The sequence below is a fragment of the Saimiri boliviensis genome, chromosome 16 (genome assembly GCF_048565385.1).
Source record: "Saimiri boliviensis isolate mSaiBol1 chromosome 16, mSaiBol1.pri, whole genome shotgun sequence".
NCBI lineage: Eukaryota > Metazoa > Chordata > Mammalia > Primates > Cebidae > Saimiri > Saimiri boliviensis.
In genome coordinates, this window is record NC_133464.1 from 998,717 (window position 1) to 1,021,901 (window position 23,185).

At 54.6% G+C, this 23,185-nt stretch overlaps 1 protein-coding gene across 2 annotated transcripts in view; it reads left to right on the plus strand.

Moving 5' to 3' along the window:
* The first annotated feature begins 2,437 nt into the window (after nucleotides 1-2,437).
* GRTP1 (growth hormone regulated TBC protein 1) overlaps nucleotides 2,438-23,185 on the plus strand; it is a 39,884-nt gene continuing 19,136 nt past the window's right edge. Inside the window, exons 1-4 of one of the 2 annotated variants that reach the window (XM_074387414.1) lie at nucleotides 2,438-2,756; nucleotides 12,617-12,775; nucleotides 16,769-16,893; nucleotides 21,583-21,679. In XM_074387414.1, the coding sequence (XP_074243515.1) occupies nucleotides 2,513-2,756; nucleotides 12,617-12,775; nucleotides 16,769-16,893; nucleotides 21,583-21,679 (625 nt within the window). In that variant the 5' untranslated portion in view covers nucleotides 2,438-2,512. Of the gene's footprint in view, nucleotides 2,757-12,616; nucleotides 12,776-12,949; nucleotides 16,442-16,768; nucleotides 16,894-21,582; nucleotides 21,680-23,185 lie in introns of those variants that run through there. The other variant, XM_074387415.1, reaches the window with a different exon arrangement.

Sequence of the window (23,185 nt, forward strand, 5' to 3'; positions counted from 1 at the left end):
GCTGAAGCAGGAGAATCGCTTGAACCTGGGAGGCCGAGGCTGTGGTGAGCCGAGATGGCGCCGTGGCACTGTAGCCTGAGCAACAAGAGCGAAACTCGGTCTCAAAAAAAGAAAAACAAACAAAGCAACAAGACAGCCGAATTCCTGAAGGGAGGAGGAGCATCGTGGGTGCAGAACCCTGAGGCCCCTCAGACCGAAGGGGGCCTGCTGCAGGGGAGCTGGGTCCCCGGGGGCGACGATTCTGAGTCCCTGGACTGCAGGGTGAGCTGAGCCAGAGCTCCAGCGCCACGAAGCCTCCCCAGGGAAGCGCTGTCGTGGGCCAGCTGTGGCTGGCATCACACTCAGGTTCAGGTGGGTGTGCCCCTGGCTTTCACAGCATGGCTGACCCTGCTGGTGGCTTCGCAGAAAGGGAGTTTGTGTGAGGGTGCTCGGGCACCTGTTGGGTGCTTGGTGAATGGCAGCACCTGCGGACACGGTCGCAGGTGGGAGCTGTTTAGGTGGGGGCGTGTCCGGGCCTGGGCTGGAGCAGAGGCCTTTCCAGCGGCCCCCATCTGTCTGCCCCCGCTCCACAGAGCCCGGGGCGCTGGCCTCTGTATCTCTCCTCTCCACTCTTCCTGAGGGCGCCACTCTTATCTGGCTTGCTCCCACACGCTCCGACATCCGGCCCAAAAATACACTTGGTGGCGGTCCCACCATCACACTCGGGCTCCGGAGCCCACGGCGCCGGGTCTTGCCTCCTGCCACGCTGCTTTCCACGGCAATGGTGGGGAAGGGAGGTTAGAACCCCATGTCCGTGGGCAGAGGGCAGGAATTAGGGAAACGGGGGGCCGTGAGGCTCCCAGGCCTAGGACTGGAACAGAAGCTGGGTGGTGTGGGGCCGTTTGGGTGCAGGACCCCAGGTGCTGGGACGTGGGGAGCAGGGCTGTGGGGTGAGCCCCAGAAAGTGGGGAGGGCTGTGTCCGTTGCTCCAGAAAGGACAAGAGACACAGTGCAGGAAACGGGGTTGTCAGAACTGGAGAGGGGTTCAGGGAGTCGTTGGGCAGGCAGAGAGGAGCCCAGACGGGGGCTGGAAGACCCCGGGGGTCGAAGGCCACCTGTCAGTCCCGGGTCGTGGGGTGCCCGCACGCGGAGGGGCGGGAGGCCGTGGCGCTGCCTCCCGGTTTAAGTCGAAACATCCCAACGAGGTCAGAGCGCAGCGCGGGGGCCGTGCGACCTTTCAGAGGGACGCTGGGTGCTGCCAAAGGCCAGCGCTGCGGCGCTGGCTGAAACAGGCACGGGCGGGGCAGGTCTGGGCACTGAACCCCGCGGGCTCGCAGGGGCGCTGGGGAAGGGGCAAGGCGGAGGCGGGAACCCCCACTTAGGGGCCGGTCAGTTCCACGCGCGGCTTTCCCGCCTCCTGGGCGGCACTCGATGAAACGTTCCCGAAACCCCGATGGGCAGGCCCCAAGTGAGTTCCCAAAGGCCCTGGCGGACGCGCAGGGGAACTGTGAGCGGTGATCCCGCCCCGCCCCGCCCCGCGCGGCCAGCGCTCCGCCCGCAGGAAAGTGCGTGAGTCCGGAACGGCGCCTCCTCCGGGGCCCGAACCCCCTGCAGCCTGCGGGGGGACCCCCGTCGCGCCCCCCCACCGCGCTCCAGACCGTCGGGGACCGAGGGCGAGGACGCCCCGCAACGTCACCTCTTTAGTCTCCCCTAGCCACGTCGCCAGAGCTCAATTCAAAACCCGCAGTTTTGGCAAATTGGGCAGGAGACGCTGTCGTGGGATGCGGACCGAGGAGAGGCCGGTCAGAACCGGAGCCGCCCAGCTCCTCCCGGGAAGCCCAGGCCGGCGGGCGCCCCCTGTCTCCCGGGCCCGCGGGGGGCTCCAGGCCCTGGGCCCTGGCCCGGGGGGGGCGGGCGTCCCGGAGCGGGGACCGCGGGCTGCTCATCCGCGCGGGGCTCGGCCCTGACCTGCGGCGGAGAACATCAACAACAGGAACCAGACGTCGGTCGGGTCCGCCGGGCACTGAGGTCTGAAGAAATCGCAGAAGAATCCGCGCCGGCGGGTCTCCGGCAACCCGGGTCCAGGCCGCCGGGGGGTGCAGGGGGCGCCCCAGATTCCGCCCGCCGCGCCCGGGACGCCGCGGCCTCCGAGGCCCCAGGAGCAGCCGCGCCCCGCCCCAGCGCCGCCCCTCGCCCTCCCTCGTCCCCACCTGCCCCCCCTCCCCCATCCTCCCCTCCCCAAGCCCCTCCCCTGCCCCGGGTCCTCCCAGCTCCCCGCCCCCAGCACGCCCTGCGGTCCTCCGCCACCCCATCCCCGCCTGCGCCTCCTCCCTCTGCGCCCCCAACAGCGACCCCGGGTCCCCCGCCCCGCCCCGCCCCCCGCCCCGGCCCCTCCCCCGCCCGGGTCCTCCCCCCTCCCCGCCCCGCCCCGCCCCCCGCGCCCGCGGCCCCGCCGGAAGGACTCAGGCTCCCGGGAGCCGGGAGGCGAACTCGCGACCCGCCCGCCGCGCTCGGTGCGCGCCTCCCTCCCGGCATGGAGCCCGCCGAGCGCTCGCGGGTCCCCACGTGGGCCCCCCGCCCCCTGGAGGAAACTTCGGGGACGCCGGCCGCCTTCGCTCGCCGTTGCAGGATCGACCCGTACGGCTTCGAGAGGCCCGAGGACTTCGACGCCGCCGCCTACGAGGAGTTCCTCGCCGGGTACCTGGCGACGCTCGCCCGCAGGGCCGGCAAGTGGGCGCGGCTGCTGCAGGGCGGGGGCGTCCCGCGGGGCCGCGCAGGTGCGTGGGGGGTCCGGGCGCGGGCGGGGCGCGGGGCGCGGGGCGCGGGGCGCGGGGACCTGCTCCCCCGCTCCGAGGTGCGGCCGAGGGAGCCCGCCCTTCCCGGCCGGGAGCGGGGTCGGGGGCTCCGGACTCGATTCCACCGGTGACCGGCCTCGCCTCGCTTCCTGGGAAGAAGCCGAAGTCCTGGTGACGGGACCCCAAGGGCCCTGCGGGACCTGCCCCCCGCGCCACTCCCCCGAGACCCGGGCCTCCTGCCTCGCTGGGCACCCGGCCTGGTCCCCCAGGCTTCCCGGTGCGGACGTTCCCAGCACAGCCCCCGCGAGACCAAACGCCCTCCCTGCCGGGGTCTCATCGGGGCTCAGGCCTCTGACCCCGGGGCACTGCTTGGCGACTCCCCTGTGCGTTCGGTGAATGAACGCAGTGTCTGCCTGGGGTGAGGGCTTGCCGGGACTGTGCCCTGGAGTTCGGAATGCAGAGAAGTGAGGTCAAAGGGGAGACTTGGGGGCTTCCTGAGAAGGGGCGTGTGAATGGCAGCTGAGCTTGGAGAAAGGGAGCCGACCCGGCTGCAGGGAGCTGGCGGGGGAAGGGCAGGACCTGAAGCAGGGACCCTGCCCTGCGCGGAGGGCTGGGGGTGTGTGGTGACCGCAGCCAGGCACAGAGAAGCCAGCTGTTAAAGGCTTTCCAGGCAATGGGTGACAAGATCAGTTTTTCCTTCTATTTATTTATTTGAGACGGGGTAGCCCTCTGAGTGCCCCGGGCAATCGCCACTCACTGTGGCCTTGACCGCCTGGGCTCCAGCCGGCCTCCCCGCTCAGCCTCCCGGGTAGCTGGATCACTGGCACCACCCTCAGGTCCCGGCTAATTTTGAAATCTTTTATAGAGATGGAGCCTCGTTACATTGCCCAGGCTGTTCTCTAACCCCTAGGCTCAAGAGGTCCTTCCACCTCTGCCTCCCAAAGTGCTGGGATTATAGGAGTGAGCCCCCGAGCCCGCCAAGGTCAGCTGCTAAAGCGGTCGATGGGTGGGACCCTGGCGCTGGGATACGGCCCGCGGGCCCGGAGGTGCTGCCTGCAGTGAGGCTGATGGGACCTTGCTGCCTGGTGGAATGTCGGACCCGGAGGTGGTGAGGGCCCAGCAACCCCGCCGTAGACAGCCTCCCTCCCTAAGGCTGTCACTCATGGGGGTGTGGGCGCAGCTCGCTGGGCTTTCCTGAGCACCGGTAAAGGCAGCATTTCATAAAATCACACCCTCAAAGCTTGGTCTGTCTTTGCCTTCCACAGCTCTGAAGTTAATACCCTATAAGCATCCCACAAATACGTCACGTCCCATCCCTGGGTCGTCTCTGTATGTTCACGTTTCCATTGGAATGTGTGTCTCTTTATTTTTCCTTTAATTTATGCTTTTTTTTTTTTTTTTTTTGAGACAGTCTCACTCTGTCACCGGGGGGACGGGAGTGCATTGGTGCGATCTCAGCTCACGGCAACCTCCACCTCCTCGGTTCAAGAGATTTTCCTGCCTCAGCCTCCTGAGTAGCTGGGATTACAGGCACCCACCACCATGCCAGGCTAATTTTTGTATTTTTAGTAGAGATGGGGTTTCACCATGTTGGCCAGGCTGGTCTTGAACTCCTGACCTCAAGTGATCCTCCTGCCTCAGCCTCCCAAAGTGCTGGAATTACAGGCATGAGCCACTGTGCCTGATTTATTCTTTAAAAGTTGACTGGTCTTTTAATTTTAAAAAGTGACACAAAGTATATAAGACATGTGAACTTAAAAAGTGTAAGTTACGTACGAGGTACACATTTTAATCATGCTAAGGGGTGCAAGGTGGCACTAGGAGTTTCTCTCCCACCCTTGGCCCCCATCTCCTGTAGAGACGACCACAGGGGACTGTCCTTCCGTCCCCCTCAGGAGCAGAAGTGCACACTTGCTTCTGCAGTTAGCTTTCAGGGCGAGGGAGGTCCGTGGGAAGTCCTGTGGCTGTGACCTGGAGGCTGGTCAGGGCAGAGACTCTGAAAGGTGGATGGTTGTGCATCGACTCTTTGTTTTTACGGAAAACACAGCTGCAAAGTCATTCTCCTGTCTGCGTCTTCGTCGTCTGGGTCTGTCCTGTCGCTCTTGCTCCTTTGAGTAGGGGCTGCTAACTTGGGTTCCGTGTCTTCCTTTCTATGGAATCACTCGGTACATTGGCCCCCACTTTCCGATATGGACTTGGGAGGCGAGTTCTGGGTAGAGCAGGGAAAGAGAAAAAAGCAATCTGAATGCAAAATCCCCCGGATTTTTATTCTTTTCCCCAATCCTTTACGTTTTTGTTTTGAGATGGAGTCTCGCTCTGTTGCCCAGGCTGGAGTGCAGTGGCGCCATCTCGGCTCACTGCAACCTTCCACCTCCCAGGTTCAAGAGATTCTCCTGCCTCAGCCTCCTGAGTAGCTGGGATTACAAGCGTGCGCCATCAAGGCCGGCTAATTTTTTTGTATTTTTAGTGGAGGTGGGGTTTCACCACGTTGGTCAGCCTAGTCTCGAACTCCCAACCTCGTGATCTGCCCCCCTCGGCCTCCCAAAGTGCTGGGATTTCAGGCGTGAGCCACCATGCCCACCCCCTTTCCAATAAGTTTACACCTAATTAAAGTTTCGTTTCTGTTTTTTCTTTTCCTTCTTTTTTTTTTTTTTTGAGCTCTTTCTAAAAATTTCACTTTATTATTGAAGTAACAACTACCTCCTTTTTGCTTTTTTAAATTTAATTTTGTTTGTCTGGTTGGTTGGTTGTTTTTTGAGACAAAGTCTAGCTCTGTCAGCTAGGCTGGAGGGCAATGGCCTCCAGCTGGGATTTCAGGCACGCGTCACCACACCTGGCTAATTTTTTGTATTTTTGGTAGAGGCAGGGTTTCACCATGTTGACAGGCAGGCTGTTCTCCTCCTGAGCTCTGGTGATCTGCCCACATCAGCCTCCCAAAGTGCTGGGGTTACTGGCGGGAGCCTCCGCATCTGGGCTGATTTATGTAAGGTTAATTGTCCCTTGTAATTATAGTAGCAGAATCACTGGCATAAATGGGTCTGGGAGCAAATACATCTCTTTGATGCCATGTGAGCCTCAGCCTGAAAAGTGGGAGCCACGGGGCTGTGGGCCTGTTCTGCAGGGAGCAGGGTCGCTGGTGACTCCGGTGGGAGGCACGTGTAGTCTTTGATCCTGTGTGTCCCTTCTGGCGTGGGTCCTGGGTCCTGGTGTGACCATCAGGGAGCCCATGAGCACTGGCAGAGCCCTAAGAGCAGAGAGTCGGGCATAAAACAGGAGTGGGCGAGTTATTCCAGAAATGGGAATAACTTCTTCCCGCCAGGTGTTCCAGGCTCACTGTGGTAGAGTTCTTTTTTCTGTTTTTGGAGGATTTTCATCTGTACTTCCCATGTTAAAGTCTCCAGTAACACAGTCATCTAGCAATCTCAGCATTCCACATGTCTTAAGGGACGGTTACTATGTATTCTGCCTGATGACACTCTTGACGAGTACAATAAATATTGTATTTTTCTTTTTCCATGGGAAATATCCACCAGGACCCCTTAGGAAGACAGCTTGCTCTTCCTCCCTATAAAGACTAAAATCGCCAAACAGTCCTGTGGTATTCCTATTTCATTCTCCATCTCGAGAAGGGACTGCTGCAGGATGCAGCTTCAGGGCTGTTGGCTTCCTCAAGACCTCCTTCCTGGTGAATGTTAACACCACCGAAGTTAAAATGCAGTTGAAAAACATATTTTCAAAGATACACTGAAAAACTGGGGATTTGCCTAACTTTGTTCGGATAGATGGATGTCAGTTGTCTGGATTTCGCTTTTTTTTTTTTTTTTTTTTTTTTTTAAAGATGGGGTTTCACCCCGATGGCTAGGCTGGTCTTGAACTCCTGACCTCAGGTGATCTACGCACCTCGGCCTCCCAAAGTGCTAGGATTACAGGCGTGAGCCACCACACCCAGCCTGGATTTAGCTTTTCTAAAAAAATTCCCCAACTGTTTTGACTTAATATTTTATTTGTCTCCAAACCTTGGTGATGCTCTGTGGTTAGCCCTGCCCTTGGGAAAGTGTCAGTCTGTGAGGACAAGGAAACCATTTTTATTATTATTCTTTTTTTTAAAAATTGAGACAGGGTCTTGCTATGTTGCCCAGGCTGGAGTGCAGTGGCTATTCACAGGTGCGATCCCACTACTAATCAGCATGGGAGTTTTGACCTGCTCCGTTTCCAGCCTGGCTGGTTCATCCCTCCTTAGGCAACCTGGTGGCCCCCCAGTCCCGGGAGGTCACCATATTGATGTCGAACTTAGAGTGGACACCCGATGGGCAGAGAGCAGTACAGCCCAGAACTCCTGGACTCAGGCAATCCTCCAGCCTCAGCCTCCCGAGTAGCTGGGGCCACAGGCACGTGCCACCGCGCCCGGTGGCACCATTTTCATTCTTCTATAAAGAAGCAGTATAGGCTGAGTGCAGTGGCTCACCCCTGTAATCCCAGCACTTTGGGAGGCTGAGGCAGGTGGATCATGTGTTCAAGAGATGGAGACCATCCTGGCCAACATGGTGAAACCTGGTCTCTACTAAAAATACAAAAATTAGCTGGGCGTGGTGGCACGTGCCTGTAATCCCAGCTACTCGAGAGGCTGAGGCAGGAGAATCGCTTGAACCCAGGAGGTGGAGGCTGCAGTGAGCAGACCTTGTGCCACTGCACTCCAGCCTGGCAACAGAGCAAGACTCTGTCTCAAAACAAAACAAAAACAAAAACAAAAAAGTGTGAATTCAGATAACAAATTTACTAAAAAGGCACAGAATTCTTTGTTCTGTAAAGCTTCCGGGTGTTGCTCCAACTGCCAGAGCTGCTTGGGGGGCCATGGGCACAGGCTCCATGCCTTCTGTCCACTTTACAGATGAGGAAACCGAGCCATGCTCAGGCTCTGGAGCCTGCAAGTCATAGCAGAGCAGAGTGTCTGGCTCCAAAGCTGGTGCGTTCAGTCATTTTGACCTTTCCTTTAAATACAACCCTGATATTATTATTATTGAGAAAGGGTCTTGCCCTGTCACCCAGGCTGGAGGACAGTGGCACGATCATAGCTCACTGCAGCCTAAACCTCCCGCCTCGGCCTCCAGAGTAGCTGAGACTACAGGTGTGCACCACCATGCCCAGCTAATTTTTAAGATTTTTTTTTTGTAGAGATGAGTCTACTGGGATTACAGGCATGAGCCACTGCACCTGGCCTGTCAAAGTATTTTACAATTTACGTAAAATTCACTGTTATCAGTATATGGTTCTATGAATTTGGACACACGCAGCTAGGCAGTCATCACCATAATCAGGACTCTGTCCGTTTCAACAATCTTGTCCTTTGAAGTCAGCCCACTGCCCACATCACCAGCCTCTTTCCCATTCCCGTAGTTCAGCCATTTCCATGGTGTTGTCGGGGGGATCATACAGATTTGAGTCTGGTTTCTTTCACCGAATGCACTGGAGACCATCCAGGACCTCGTATGAGTCAGTAGTTCACTCCTTTTTATTGCTGAGGTATTTGATTTTATGGATGTATTACAATTTTTTTTTTTTTTTTTTTTTTTTTGAGACGGAGTTTCGCCCTTGTTACCCAGGCTGGAGTGCAATGGCGCGATCTCGGCTCACAGCAACCTCCGCCTCCTGGGCTCAGGCAGTTCTCCTGCCTCAGCCTCCTGAGTAGCTGGGATTACAGGCACGCGCCACCATGCCCAGCTGATTTTTTGCACTTTTAGTAGAGACGGGGTTTCACCATGTTGAGCAGGATTGTCTCGATCTCTCGACCTCGTGATCCACCCGCCTCGGCCTCCCAAAGTGCTGGGATTACAGGCTTGAGCCACCGCGCCTGGCTACAATTTTTAAAAATCTGTTCATCAGCTGAAAACATTTGGGATGTGTAAAGGCAACATTATAAACATTCACATACAGGTTTTTGTGCGAACTTAGTTTTCATTTATTTTGACTAAACACTTTGCATGGGATTGCTGGGTCATATGATAAGTGTATGTTTAACTAGTAAGAAATTACAAACTGTCTTTCCAGTGTGGCTGTAAAGTTTTGCCTTCCCACCACCTATGTGTGAGTGTTCTCATTGCTCCACATTCTTGCCAGCTCTTCATGTTGTTGGTGTTTTTTTAGTTTCGTCATTCTTTTGTAGACAGGCTATTCTGTCTGCACTAAATTTTCTTTGCCCCTTTATCAAAAAGCAGTTGATTCTGTTTGTATGGGTCTCTTTCTGGATTGTTTATTATATCCCATTATTCCATTTGTCTAACTTTTGTCCAGTACCACATTGTCTGTCTTACTGTAGGTTTATAGTAAAGCATAAAATCTGGTAATGTGTCTCCTCCAACTTCATTTTCAAAATTGTTTTGATTCTTTTCACTTTGCACATAAGGTTCAGAATTAGCTTGTCATTGTCTACAAAGTATTTTTTCCTGGAGCAGTGATAGGAGGTATATATAAGAATCTATAGCTGGACGTGGTGGCTCAAGCCTGTAATCCCAACACTTTGGGAGGCCGAGGTGGGTGAATCACGAGGTCAAGAGATCGAGACCATCCTGGTCAACATGGTGAAACCCCGTCTCTACTAAAAATTCAAAAAATTAGCTGGGCATGGTGGCGCATGCCTGTAATCCCAGCTACTCAGGAGGCTGAGGCAGGAGAATTGCCTGAACCCAGGAGGCGGAGGTTGCGGTGAGCCGAGATCGCGCCATTGCACTCCAGCCTGGGTAACAAGAGTGAAACTCCGTCTCAAAAAAAAAAAAAAAAAAAAAAAAAACAACAACAACGAATCTATAGCTCAACTTTGGAAAATTTGACATCTTCAGATTGAGCCTTCCAATCTATGAACATGGTATATCTATCATTCTTTGATTTCTTTCTTTCTCTCTCTCTTTTTTTTTTTTTTTTTTTTTTTTTTTGAGATGGAGTTTTGCTCTTGTTGCCCAGGCTGGAGTGCAATGGCGTGATCTCGGCTCACTGCAACCTCTGCCTTCTACATTGCAAGCCGTCCTCTGCCTCAGCCTCCCGAGCAGCTGGGACGACAGGCATGCATTACCATGCCCAGCTCATTTTTGTATTTTTAGTAGAGATGGGGTTTCTCCATATTGGTCAGGCTGGTCTTGAACTGCTGGCCTCAGGTGATCCCCCTCACCTCCCAAAGTGCTGGGATTATAGGTGTGAGCCACCACACCTGGCTTCTTTGATATCTTTTGTGGCGTTAGCATTTGGCTTCTGCAAATATTTTGTTAGAATTTTTTCTTTCTTTCTTTTTTTTTACGTTTTCCTGTGTCTCACTCTGTCCCCCAGGCTGGAGTGCATAGTGTGATCTCAGCTCATTGCAACCTCTGCCTCCTGGGTTCAAAAGATTCTCCTGCCTCAGCCTCCTGAGTAGCTAGGATTACGAGCATGCACCTCCATGCCCAGCTAATGTTTGTGTTTGTTTATTTTTTTGATGGAGTCTCACTCTGTCACCAGGCTGGAGTACAATGGCACTATCTCGGCTCACCGCAACCTCTTCCTCCTGGCTTCAAGCGATTCTCCTGCCTCAGCTTCCTGAGTAGCTGGGATTACAGGCACCTGCCACCATGCCCAGCTAATTTTTGTATATTTTTAGTAGAGACGGGGTTTTGGCACGTGGGCAAGATTGTTCTTGAACTCCTGACCTCGGTTGATCCACCCATCATGGCCTCCCAAAGGGCCAGGATTACAGGCGTGAACCAGCATGCCAGGCCCCAATTTTAAATATATGATTTCTAGGTACTCATCATTAGTTTGTAGAAGTACCACTGGTTTTTGCATGGCCTTTCCTTTCAGCCTCTGTCCCTCTCAGTTAGAACAGTCCCTGGCTGTGCTGGCCTTGACCCTCCCCATTGCTGTTTAGCACAGAATGACTAAGAACTCACTCAGAGCATTTCTGGTCAAGTTGCCCTCTAAGGGATCACAAGACCTGTAGCCAGACTTTGGTATGCATCCTACTAACGTGGGGAAAAAGTCAGGCTGAATTACTGTTGTCTTTAGTAGAATTTTAAAAACAAAGCAAAGCATGTTTTTCATGTTCCTGTAAACAGTGTGAATAAGCCAGGTGTTCTGAGATGTTCTTGCCTGAGATATGATCCTCAAATTTGCTTCTAAACCAGCAAAGAGATTTCCTCAGACGGATTCTTTGGCTTTCAGTGGGTGGCGCTGGTCTGCTCTCTCTCTCCTCTGGGCCTTCCTCCTTACCCTGGTATCATTCATCACGTATTTAGTGAGCGTTTACTGCCTCCCAGGCTCCCTTCCAGGAGTGGGAGGCCCAGTGGACAGAAAAGGGTCTGTCCTTCCAGAGCCTGCATTTTAGGGTGCTTGTGTCCAGATGATCATCAATTGTGGATCACCTTGGAATTCAAGCTCATAAAGTTTTACCCTGTGGTGCTTTTCTTGACTGTAGCCTATAAAGTTATTATAAGTATTTTATCTGCTAAATACAGCTGGTGCCTCGGATTTTTTTCTTTTTATGGCAGCTTATGGAATTCCACAAATTGCATATGCTTTTTTTTTTCCCCTAAAGTATGGTTTATATTAAAAGAATTGTTTCTTTTAAAATATGTGCAGGGCTGGGTACAGTGGCTTATGCCTTGGGATTATATGCCTGTAATCCCAGCACTTTGGAAGGCAGGTGGGGGGCACATCACGAGGTCAAGAGTTTGAGACCAGCCTGGCTGGTATGGTGAAACCCCGTCTCTACTAAGAATAAAAAAAGTAGTCAGGTATAGTGGTGCACACCTGTAATTCCAGCGACTCGGGAGGCTGAGGCAGGAGAATCGCTTGAACTCACTGCACTCCAGCCTGGGCGACAGAGCCAGACTCCATCTCAAAATAAAATGAAATAAAAATAGTGCAGTACACCATCAAAGGAAAACAGCAACACTTTAAATATTTGCTTTGAAAATTAGCTGTTTTGTAGGTTAAGAGCACAGTTTTACACCTTTGGACTTACCATAATTAATTTGGGTGTTTGTCATATACATAGCTTTTCCATCCGCCTAAGAAATTACTCAGTATTGATTAATGGAAATAGTGCCTGGCTTTTGGCTTCTGTTCCTATGTGTTTCTGTGGCCATTAGAAAATTACTAATTACTGGCCGGGCGCGGTGGCTCAAGCCTGTAATCCCAGCACTTTGGGAGGCCGAGGCGGGTGGATCACGAGGTCGAGAGATCGAGACCATCCTGGTCAACCTGGTGAAACCCCGTCTCTACTAAAAATACAAAAAAACTAGCTGGGCGTGGTGGCGGGTGCCTGTAATCCCAGCTACTCAGGAGGCTGAGGCAGGAGAATTGCCTGAACCCAGGAGGCGGAGGTTGCGGTGAGCCGAGATCTCGCCATTGCACTCCAGCCTGGGTAACAGGAGCGAAACTCCGTCTCAAAAAAAAAAGAAAATTACTAATTACTTTTTCACATATTTATTGTCCATTAAAATACCCCTACAAAATGCAGTAGCTGTCAGTGTGTAGAGATTAACTCCCCTGTTGTGCCCCTTCGCTGCTCCTCTGCGCAGCTCCCAGGGAACTTTCCAGAACACCCATCTGCCCGGGGGCCTGGGTGTCCCGACCACCTGGCATTGGATGGTGAAGCGGGTGTGGGGGTGGTTCTGTAGCTGGTCTGATTTGTGCTCTGTTGGGAGGGAGAGCAGAAGTTTTACAGGAGTGTATGTACCAGTTTTGGTGGAGATGAAGTTCTGGGTCTTTTTAATGTTTGATTTCAGAAGAGAAGTGGCGAGAGCGGAAGGTGTCAGGGGTGCGTGGGCTCTGCGGGCCTCTGGGCCAGCTCAGGCGCCCTCTGTCCTCTCGGGTTTTAGTGAAGCGCTACGTCCGGAAAGGGGTCCCGCTGGAGCACCGCGCCCGCGTCTGGATGGCGCTGAGTGGGGCCCAGGCCCAGATGGACCAGAATCCCGGCTACTACCACCGGCTTCTCCAGGGAGAGAGAAACCCCAGGCTGGAGGACGCCATCCGGACAGGTGAGGCGTGGCGGCGGGGCTCTGGCACGGGGGCCGGGGCCAGAAGGAACCGGTTCCCACCGTCTCTGGTCTTAGCGTCCAGGAGTGAGCTGTGCACCTGCTGCTTTTCACTGGTGATGTCTTCAACATCCACGAAAGGATCAAAACAAGCCTTTGCAAGGGGAGAACAGTGATCTGAATTCACGCAGCAAATACTCACGTGCCCCCTGGCGGGTAAGGAGATGGTCACGAGGGAGCAGGAATCCTCCGTGAAGACTCGCCAGACAGTGGGAGCAGCTTCTGTCGCCGCGCGGGTTCGCGTGGCGCTGGTCGCGTGGCCTTGCAGACGTGTCCGCTTTTGTGTCTAAATAATTGCTGGACTGCCTTCTCCTGATTTTCTCAGTAATCACGTAGCGATAGGGTCACCGGCACTCAGAAGTTCAAAGTGCTAACAAAATCGCTTAACCTAAATTGAGTAATTTAGAAAGTACACCTGCCCTTCTGATTTTAACAGTTTTTGAGAAATACACATTGAAGTACAATATACTTAATTTTTTCCTTTCTTTATTCTTTTATGCTCAGTGTATGATAGAATTTTTTTCTTTCTTCATATACTTAATTTTTAAAAACGCAGCGGCTTCGAGGTGCCGAGAGGTTAGAAGGACCTGGGATGGTGAGGACAGGATGCATCCTGCTGCCCGTCGGCCCTTCCTGGGGGTGTCCTGTCACAGGGCAGAGCCAGCGGGGAGGGGCTCCCCAGGCTGGGGCTGGGGCTGCCATGGGACAGGCTGCATCCTGAGCACAGAGTGACCCCCGCCAAAGGCCTCCGAACATGCACAGCCTGGCGGCCAGAAACGCTGATTCAGGTTGGAAAGAGGAGAGGCTGGGTGCGGTGGGGAGGGGCTGCGTATTAAAACAGCACTGCTGTCTGCAAAATGAATTTAAAGGCTCTGTTTTGTTTTTTTGAATTTTTTTTTTTTTTTTGAGATGGAGTTTTGCTCTTTTTGCCCAGGCTGGAGTGCAATGGTGTGATCTCAGGTCACCACAACCTCCGCCTCTCGGGTCCAAGTGATTCTCCTGCCTCAGCCTCCCGAGTAGCTGGGATTACAGGTGCCTGCTACCACGCCCCGCTAATATTTTATATTTTTAGTAGAGATGGGGTTTCACCATGTTGACCAGGATGGTCTGGAACTCCTGACTTTAGGCGATCTACCCACCTCAGCCTCGCAAAATGCTGGGATTATAGGCATGAGCCACCGCGCCCGGCCTTTTTTTTTTTTTTTTTTTTTTAAGACAGGTCTCAGTCTGTTACTCAGACTGGAGTGCAGTGGTGCTATCACAGTGTCAGTTCACTGCAGCCTCAACCTCCCAGGCTCAAGTGATCCTCCTGACCCAGCCTCCCGAGTAGCTGGGCGCGGTCGGGACCACAGGTGTGCACTACCACACCTGGCTCGTTATTTTATTTTCAGACAGAGTCTCACTCTGTCGCCCAGGCTGGAGTGCAGTGGCTCGGTGTCGGCTCACTGCAACCTCCACCTCCCAGGTTCAAGCTACTCTCCTGCCTCAGTCTCCCTAGTAGCTGGGATTACAGGCACACACCACCAGGACCAGCTGACTTTTTGTATTTTTAGTGGAGATGGGGTTTCACCGTGTTAGCCAGGATCGTCTTGATCTCCTGACCTCATGATCCACCTGCCTCGGCCTCCCAAAGTGCTGGATTACAGGTGTCAGCCCCGTGCCTGGCCTGGCTCATTTTTTTAAATGTTATTTTTTGTAGAGATGGGGTTTTGGTCTTGAACTCCTGGGCTCTGGAGATTCTTCCTCCTTCACCTCCCAAAGTGCCGGGGTTACAGGAGTGAGCCATCACCTGGCTCAGTCTTTTTTTAAATTATGGCAAAATATACATAATATAAAATTTACTGTTTCATTTTTCCCAAGCTGAACCTTGGCCCCCGGGACCTCACCCAGCCCTGGCAGCCCGCTGTGTGTTTGTGTCCATGCTTTGGCAACTCTGGGGTCACATAAGAGGAGCCCCGCGGCCGCGTCCCGTGCAGCCAGGCCCTTTCCCTCACCTCGTTCCTCAGGGATCCTCCGTGCTGCGTCTCGCATGAGAACTTCCTCCTTCTTTAGGGGTGAATGACAGTCCACGCGTGGGCAGACCGAGGTTTGTTCACTTCTCCGTCTGTCAGTGGACACCGGGGCTCTCCTGCCGTGCGGCTGTTACGTGTGGCACGGCCGTGAGCGCGGGTATGCGGATTCTGCTGGAGTCCCTGCTTCCAGCTGGGGGTTCATACCCAGAGTGTGGGGCTGCTGGATCCGTGACGGCTCTGTGCTTAGTCACTGGAGGCACCCGGGTCAGTCCTCTTTCAGGAGCCATGCGGTGATGTCCAGGCCTGCAGAGCCTACGTTGGGCCACCTGTGCCCGGACAGAAAGTTCCCATGCTTGCCCATCCCCAGCAGAGATGGGCCGTCTCCTTTCCCACAGGATGTCATCAAAAGGTATCAAAAAGCTGAGTGCGGTGGCCCACGCCTGTAATCTCAGCGCTTCGGGAAGCTGAGGCAGGCGGATCAGTTGAGCTCAGGAGTTCGAGACCAACCTGGGCAACATGGCAAAACTCCATCCCTACAAATCAATACGTAAATTAGTCGAGGCGTGGTGGTGTGCACCTGTAGTCTCAGCTACTCAGGAGGCTGAGGTGGGAGGATCGCTTGTGCCTGGAGGTTGAGGATTCAGTGAGTCGTGATTGCATCACCGCACTCCAGCCTGGGTGACAGTGAGACCCTGTCTCAAAAATACCTATATATGGAAAAACTCAATATTACATAGAAATGAATACAGCTGGTCACTCTAGTCTGAAATAGCAAAAAGACTAACTTCCCCTTGACTGATTCCATTTTTTGGAATGTTTAGAATTCCAGGGGGGAAACACAGCTCTTTTGTAAGAAAACAATGAGAAATAATGTGCTCTGAGCCACTGAATTAACGTTCTGCCCGAATCTAGTGTTTTGTAAGCAAAGACGAGGCCTGGGCCCAGAGGTCGGAAACAGACTCACGGTATTTTGCAGCAGTTATAGAGAGACCATAGGAGGTTGGGTTCCTCCAGAGCGGGGTGCGCCCCCACCCATCTCAGTGTCATGGCCGGCGGGGCTGCTGTGAGTCCATCTTGGAACCTGTGCAGAAGGCGCCCGTCCGCTGGTGGCCGCCCAAGGTGCCCGGTGAGCACCTCTAACAGAGGTGGGGCCGGAGGGAGCAGAAACCAGTGGAGGTGTCAGGCTGGCATCACCCTTCCTGCCCGGCCTGCATCCAGGGTTAATGTGGAGGTCAGCTTCTGTGAGGCCTGGTGCTGGGTCAGCATGAGGCTTGGTTAGGGTCCCCTGGCACAGGACGGCTTGGCCAGGGCCACTGTCCTGCCAAGAGATGCCCGGGCGGGATGGCAGGAGGGTTGGTGCCGAGGAAGGAGGAGGCTGGCAGGGACGCCTCCCGCACACTCCAGTGGCCACGCGAGGTTTCTTCAGTTCTCAGCGCTCAGCTGTGTCCTTTTCTCCGAGGAGTCTTGGCTCATTCTGTCTCCTTCTGTTTTGGATCTTCCTCATTAAGAAAACAACCCAAAATTTTGTGTGCATTTCTCTCCACATGTCACCCCGGGTCCCCGAGGCGAGTCACCTCTGCTAGGCGTGAGGTCCGAGGTGCAGGGGCCTGGGCTGGAGGCCGGGAGGAGGCGGGCATGAGGAGGGGGCGCCACGGCCCGGCTGCCAGCCCTGGGGTTGCTCTGCTGTCCCTGAGACTGCGGGAAGGATGGTTGGGGTCCCCTCCACCCTGAGTCCAGGATTGCCCCCTCCTTCCTGGCCCTGGTGAGCTTGTCGCCCTGGCCGTGTTGAGTCTGCTGTGCAGCCGGGGTGAAAACCCGTCCATAAGTCCCAGGCGGAACCCAGGCGGCCACGCTCGGGGCAGCTGGAAGGGTGGGAGGCTTGCCAAGCAGAAACCTGTGGGTGATTCCTCCTGAATTCCTGCAGACCTGAACCGGACCTTCCCCGACAACGTGAAGTTCCGGAAGACCACGGAGCCCTGCTTACAGGAGACCCTGTACAATGTGCTGCTGGCATACGGGCACCATAACCAGGCCGTGGGCTTCTGCCAGGTGAGCCTCGGGACCCTCCGGCGCAAGCCTGAGGCTGCAGGTTCGGCAGTGAGGGCCTCACGTCTCTGTCAGCCCGTTCGTGAACTCCACGTTCTGATCCTCACGAGGCCTGGACACTGTTTCCCGGCAGGGAGCACAGGGAGCAACAGCTGAGCACCTCTGCTCTGCCTCGGGTGGCAGGAGGAGAAGCAGGCACAGGCTGCGGCGCACGTGTGTGCTGTTGCGGGGTGCGTGTGCAGTGGAATGTGTGTGCTGTGTTGGGTGCGTGTGCTGTGGGGCGTTACCATGTTGTGTGTGTGTGTTGTGTGTGCTGTGGGGTGTGTATATTGTGGGGTATGTGTCGTTGGGGGTGTTTGCTGTGTGGTGTATGTGCTGCGGGGCATGTGTGCTGTGGGGTGTGTTGGGGTATGTGTTTTGAGGTGTGCTGTGGGGCGTTTGTGTGTTCTGGGGTGTGTGTTGGGGGTGTATGCTGTGGGGGACGTGTTGTCGAGTGTGTGTTGTGGGGTGTATGCTGTGGGACATGTGTTGTGGGGTGTGTGCTCTGGGGTGTGTGTGTTGTGGGGTCTGTGTGTGTTGTGGAGTGTGTGCTGTGGGGTGTGTGTTGGGGGTGTATGCTGTGGGGGCTTGTGTTGTGCGGTGTGTATGTTGTGTGTGTGCTGTGGGGTGTTTGTGTTGGGTATGTGTGTGCTGTGGGGTGTGTGCTGTGGTGCGTGTGCTGTGGGTGCGTGTGCTGGTCTATGGGGCGTGTGTGCTGTGGGATGTGTGCTGTGGGGTGTGTGCTGTGGGTGCGTGTGCTGGTCTATGGGGCACGTGTGGCATGGGGTGTGAGTGGTCCTCGGAGGCCACTCCTGGCGTGTCTGCCGCCTACACTGCTCCCCCCAGGTGGCTGGTTCTGTGGTGTGAACAAGCAGGTGTGGCTGGGAGAGTCCTCGCGCCTCGGGGGGCCGCCTAGCTGGGCGCACGTGAAGGGCGATGTTCTTGGTAACTGGCGGAGGAGACAGGCCGGAGTGCGGGGCAGCCAGGAGCCGCACAGTCCCCCAGCCCGGGTGTGTCCCGTCCGGGCCTTTGGCCCTTGCGCTGCTCCAGTCTCGGAGCCTGCCGAGGGCAGCACCGGCCTCCACGACGTTTCCAGGTGCACGCACGGCCCGGGACTACCTGTGAGTCCCCGTGGCTGGGAGCCTCGTGCCCACGGCTGCCACCGGAAGTGGAGAGCTCTGGCACCCAGGCCGTGTGCCTCACAGGTTCCTAGGGGTTTGTCTCCAGGAGGACAGTTAAGGACCCCGTCCTGATGGGCGGTGAAACAAATCACATTGTTTTCACTGGCAGTCCCAGTGACACCTCCAGAAACGTCCCGTGGGAGCCGGGAGTCAGGCATGCACCCTGCAGAAGAGGCAGTTTGAGTGAACCTTTGCGGCAATGTGGGCCACTGGCACTCTGAGCCCCGCCTGACAGCCCCAGGCCTGGCCCCTGGCGGAGTGAATGCTCCCGAGGGTGAAAGGGCAGACGTGCGTGAGGACAGCCACCATGACAGGCCAGCAGCAGAGCCACGGGACACTGCCACCAGCACCAGCCACACCTCGGGCTGGCGTGTGTGGCTCTGCAGCGGGCAGGCAGTGCCGCCTCAGGTGAAGCTGGAAGGGTCCCTCCTTTGTAGACAGGATTCCTGCCACTCACAGCTTTTATGACTGTCCAGGAGCAAGGATTTGGCCTTCTGGAGGTGAAGTAGAACCGCCAAGAAACCCTCTACATCATTTTGCTTAAAACAGCTTTTTTGTGCTGGGCGCAGTGGCTCAAGCCTTTAATCCCAGCACTTTGGGAGGCCGAGGCGGGTGGATCACGAGGTCAAGAGATCGAGACCATCCTGGTCAACATGGTGAAACCCCGTCTCTACTAAAAATACAAAAAAAAAAAAAAATTAGCTGGGCATGGTGGCGCGTGCCTGTAATCCCAGCTACTCAGGAGGCTGAGGCAGGAGAATTGCCTGAACCCAGGAGGCGGAGGTTGCGGTGAGCCGAGATCGCACCATTGCACTCCAGCCTGGGCAACAATAGCGAAACTCCATCTCAAAAAACAAACAAACAAAAAAAAAAAACCCAGCTATTTTGTTTTGAGACGGAGTCTTGCTCTGTCACCCAGGCTGGAGTTCAGTGGTGCGATCTCAGCTCACTGCAGTCTCCACCACCTGGGCTCAAATGATTCCCCTGCCTCAACCTCCCTAGTAGCTGGGATTACAGGCACTTGCCACCACACCCGGCTAATTTTGTATTTTTAGTAGAGATGGGGTTTCACCATGTTGGCCAGGGTGATCTTGAACTCCTGACCTCAGGTGATCCCCCTGCCTTGGCCTCCCAAAGTGCTGGGATTATCGGTGTGAGCCAGCATGCCCTGCCAAAAACAGCTTTATTTAAAATACAAACACCACCCTGGGCAAGGTGATGAGACCCCATCTCTAAAACAATTAGCCAGGTGTGGTGGCGCATGCCTGTCGTCCCAGCTACTGGGGGGCTGAGGTGGGAGGATCATCTGGGCCTAGGAGGTCAAGCCTGCACCACTATACTCCAGCCTGGGAAACACAGCAAACCCTGTCTCAAAAAAAACAAAAACCAAAACATCACCACCCACCTGGGAAGCCCTTGATTGTTTGCTTGAGGCCAAGAGGTCAAGACCAGCCAGGGCAGGATAGAAAGACCCCATCTCTGTACTTAAAAAACAAAACACAGTGTTATATACTAACAGAAAGGCAGAGCTCAGGTGGCTTTTGGAACCTACAGGCAGATACGTACATACTGTGCACCGACGTGCACCTGTTAGTTTGGGAAACAGTGGAAACAAATCCTCTCAGCTCTGGAGGCTGCGTGGCCGAGGTCACCGCGTCCGGGGCGGGTTCTTTCTCAGGCTGTGAGGGAGGGACTGTCCCAGGCCTCGCTCCAGCTCTGCGGGGTCCTGGCAGTCCTGGGTGCCCCCCGGCGGGTGGCATCGCTGCTTGTCTCTGCCTTCATCTCCACGTGTGTTCTCCTGTGCGTGCCTGTGTCCAGAGCCCCGCCGGTGACAGGGACACCAGGCTGTCGGAGTCAGGCCCACCTGCACCACCCTGACCCCATCTGTAACCACATCTGCAACAGTCCTTTTCCCAAAGGGTCCCAGCCTGAGGGACGGGGGTTAGGACTTCACCAGATGAATTTAGGGGCGGGGACAAAGTTCAGTGCATAGCAGACGTATAGAGTTACGCAGTGCACGTAGGATCTTGTGTTCTGCTTTTTTAGCTTTGTTTGTTTTTATTTTTTTTTTTTGGTTAGAGACAGGGTCCTGCTCTGTCACCCAGGCTGCAGTGCAGTGGCACGATCTTGGTTCACTGCAGCCTCAACCTCCTGTGCTCAAGCGATTCCCACCTGGGCCTCCCAAGGAGTTGGGACCACAGACGCACCACCACGCCCGGGTAGTTTATGTATATTTTGTAGAGATTGGGGTCTTGCCACGTTGCCCAGGCTGGTCTTGAACTCCGGAGCTGAGGCGATCCTTCCCCTCCACCTCCCACAGGGCTGGGATCCCTCACCATGCCCGGCCGTGTTCTGTACGACAGTCACCCACCCGCATTTCCCTGTGCTGATGGTGTCCACACAGTGGCCCTCTCCCAGGACCGGTGGCATCGTCGGCTCGAGGGGGTCCGCTCGGCCACAGAGGTCTTTGTCACATTTCTGTCATCAGCTCAAAGGGGTCGGTTCTTCCCAGCACTTCCATCATCATTCTCCGGAACATGATTTTCTCCGCACTGGTTACTTTGGTTTTTGAGTCAAACTCTTAGGCTCTGTTTTTAAGGGGAGTTCCAGGTCAGAGGTCATGTAAGGCTGCGCGTGTCCACGAGCGCTCTGGCTCCGGGAGAGCAGCGCCACATCCGTGTGCCACGGAAGCCACTGTGGTGCTCCAGCATCGCGCTCTGGGGCTGCCCCCCACGCTTCCTGTCATGTTAATTGGTGACTGAAGCTGGATTCTTTTCCCTTGTTACTAGAAAAATAGTATTTTAGAAATTACGATCCAAGTCACAGCACCAAAACATTTTAAAAAATAAAATTTAAAAAAATTACAGATGAGTAATGAGGGAGTTTAAATCATAAAACCCAGTAGTCGCCGGGAAATGGTGCTGACTCAGGGCTGCAAAGCCCCCAGGGGCTGGGGCTGCCTCGATGGAGAAGGTCACATCGTGATGTCTGCAGGCGGCACCCGCCCTTTGACACGTGTGCGCATTGATTTCCTGAAAGGGTCTCCACCACGAAACTCTCCCAACACCCGAATGTCAGAATGTGTTCCTTACGGTTTTTATAAAATGTGGTCATTGGTGTAGTTTTATCTCTGATAGACAGTTTCATGCTATTGGTAGATAAAAATTTCTTTAGAAACCAATGGTAAATTCTATTATGCCACATGGTTACCATTAGTGGAAGAGTCTTTAGTTTTAGTGTTCAGGATTTCTTTGTTTCCTTTTGCTTTTTCTTTTCTTCATGTAACCTTGACTAAACACATCACTGGACGGTGGGTACTTAGCAACTCTAGCAACCTGCTAAAGGATCATTCTGGAATTATGCAGGTTTAGGGGAGAGCAGGAGATACTGAAATGGGGTAGTTCGTAGCTGAATGATTGCAGAATTGTGTAAACTCAATGTGAATTTCTGTTTCTCTTTTTTCTAATTTCAGGGAATGAATTTTATAGCAGGATATCTGATTCTCATCACAAATAATGAAGAAGAATCTTTTTGGCTGTTAGATGCTCTTGTTGGAAGAATACTACCTGGTATGTTGAAAATTCCTGCTGAATGCCTTAACTGTCTTGTTTCTGGTGCTACCAAAATGATGTCCCTGAGAAATCAAGAGTTAATTGAAGCGTGGTTGAATTGTTTAGGCGTTGAGGTTAAAATCCTTTTTTTTGAGATGAGTCTCGCTCTGTCGCCCCAGTTGGAGTGCGGTGGCCAGATCTCTGCTCACCACCTGCCAGGTTCAAACAATTCCCCTGCCTCAGCATCCCAAGCAGCTAGGATTACAGGTGCGTGCCAACATGCCCAGCTAATTTTGTATTTTTAGTAGAGACGGGGTTTCATCACATTGGCCAGGCTGGTCTTGAAGTCCTGACCTCAGGTGATCCACCCACCTCGGCCTCCCAAAGTGCTGGGATTATGGGCATGAGCCAACGTGCCTGGCCAAAAATCTTTTTGCAGTAAAAAAAAGTCTTTGCGGTTGAGTTGAAGAGGAGAAACCCGCGTGAGTGGCGGGTCCCAGCTGCAGCAGCTGCTCCCTCCTGGGCCGGCAGGGGCCTTGTGCCCTGCCTTGGCACTTGCGGGCAGCTGGGGCCATGTGGTTGGCTCACCCCTTCCTCGGTTGGCAGCTTCTGTGTCCATCGAGTGCCACAGTGCAGTTTGTATTGGTCACAGAATCTCTGAGAGGCTCACTTGGTTTCATGTATGTATTCGTTATTGAGTTTGAGAGTACAATAATTGCCCCGTATGTATCTACAGTTGCTTTTTAAGTAATTACTTACTTTTTAAGGTGAAAATCATTCTTTTCAAACCTTTCTACTTTTCTGTTTGTTAGTTTAATTATTTGAAATTAAAACGTGTTTATTAGTGAATAAGGTATCCGCCGGTTACGGTGAGGGCCGGGGCAGGCTGTGAGCTGCAGGTCAGGTCACTTGGGAAGAGAAGGATCCGTGGCGTGGGCAGGGCCAGGGGCTAGGACCACTCCGCCGGTCCCCGGCCTGGCTGTGCTGCTGGGTCAAGGGGGCCGCGTGCTCAGCCTGCAGGGAGGAGGGGCTACGAGGGGCAGCCCGGCCCGGCCCTGGTGTTTGGAGCGTGGGGGGCGCGTGTGGCTTCAGCTCCCGCCTGGCGAGTTCGAGGCCCACATTGTCGTTTTCCCGCTGAGCTGCACACGTCCTCACTCTGGCCTGAGGACAGCCGCAGCACGTGGACACAGTCACCGAGCCCGTTTCCAGGGTGCAGACGCTGCAGGCCGGGAGAATTTGCGTGCTGAGCTGACGCCGCTGTACGCGGCAGCACCTGGTTCAGACTCAGACTGCACGATGGACAGACCAGAGCGCGTGTCACCGACGGGGCGACCGACAGACCAGAGTGTGTGTCACTGACGGCGTGACCGACAGACCAGAGCGCGTGTCGCCGACGGGGCGACCGACAGACCAGAGCGCGTGTCACTGAGGGGGTGACCGACAGACCACAGCGTGTGTCGCCAACGGGGTGACCGACAGACCACAGTGTGTGTCACTGACGGGGTGACCGACAGACCACAGCGC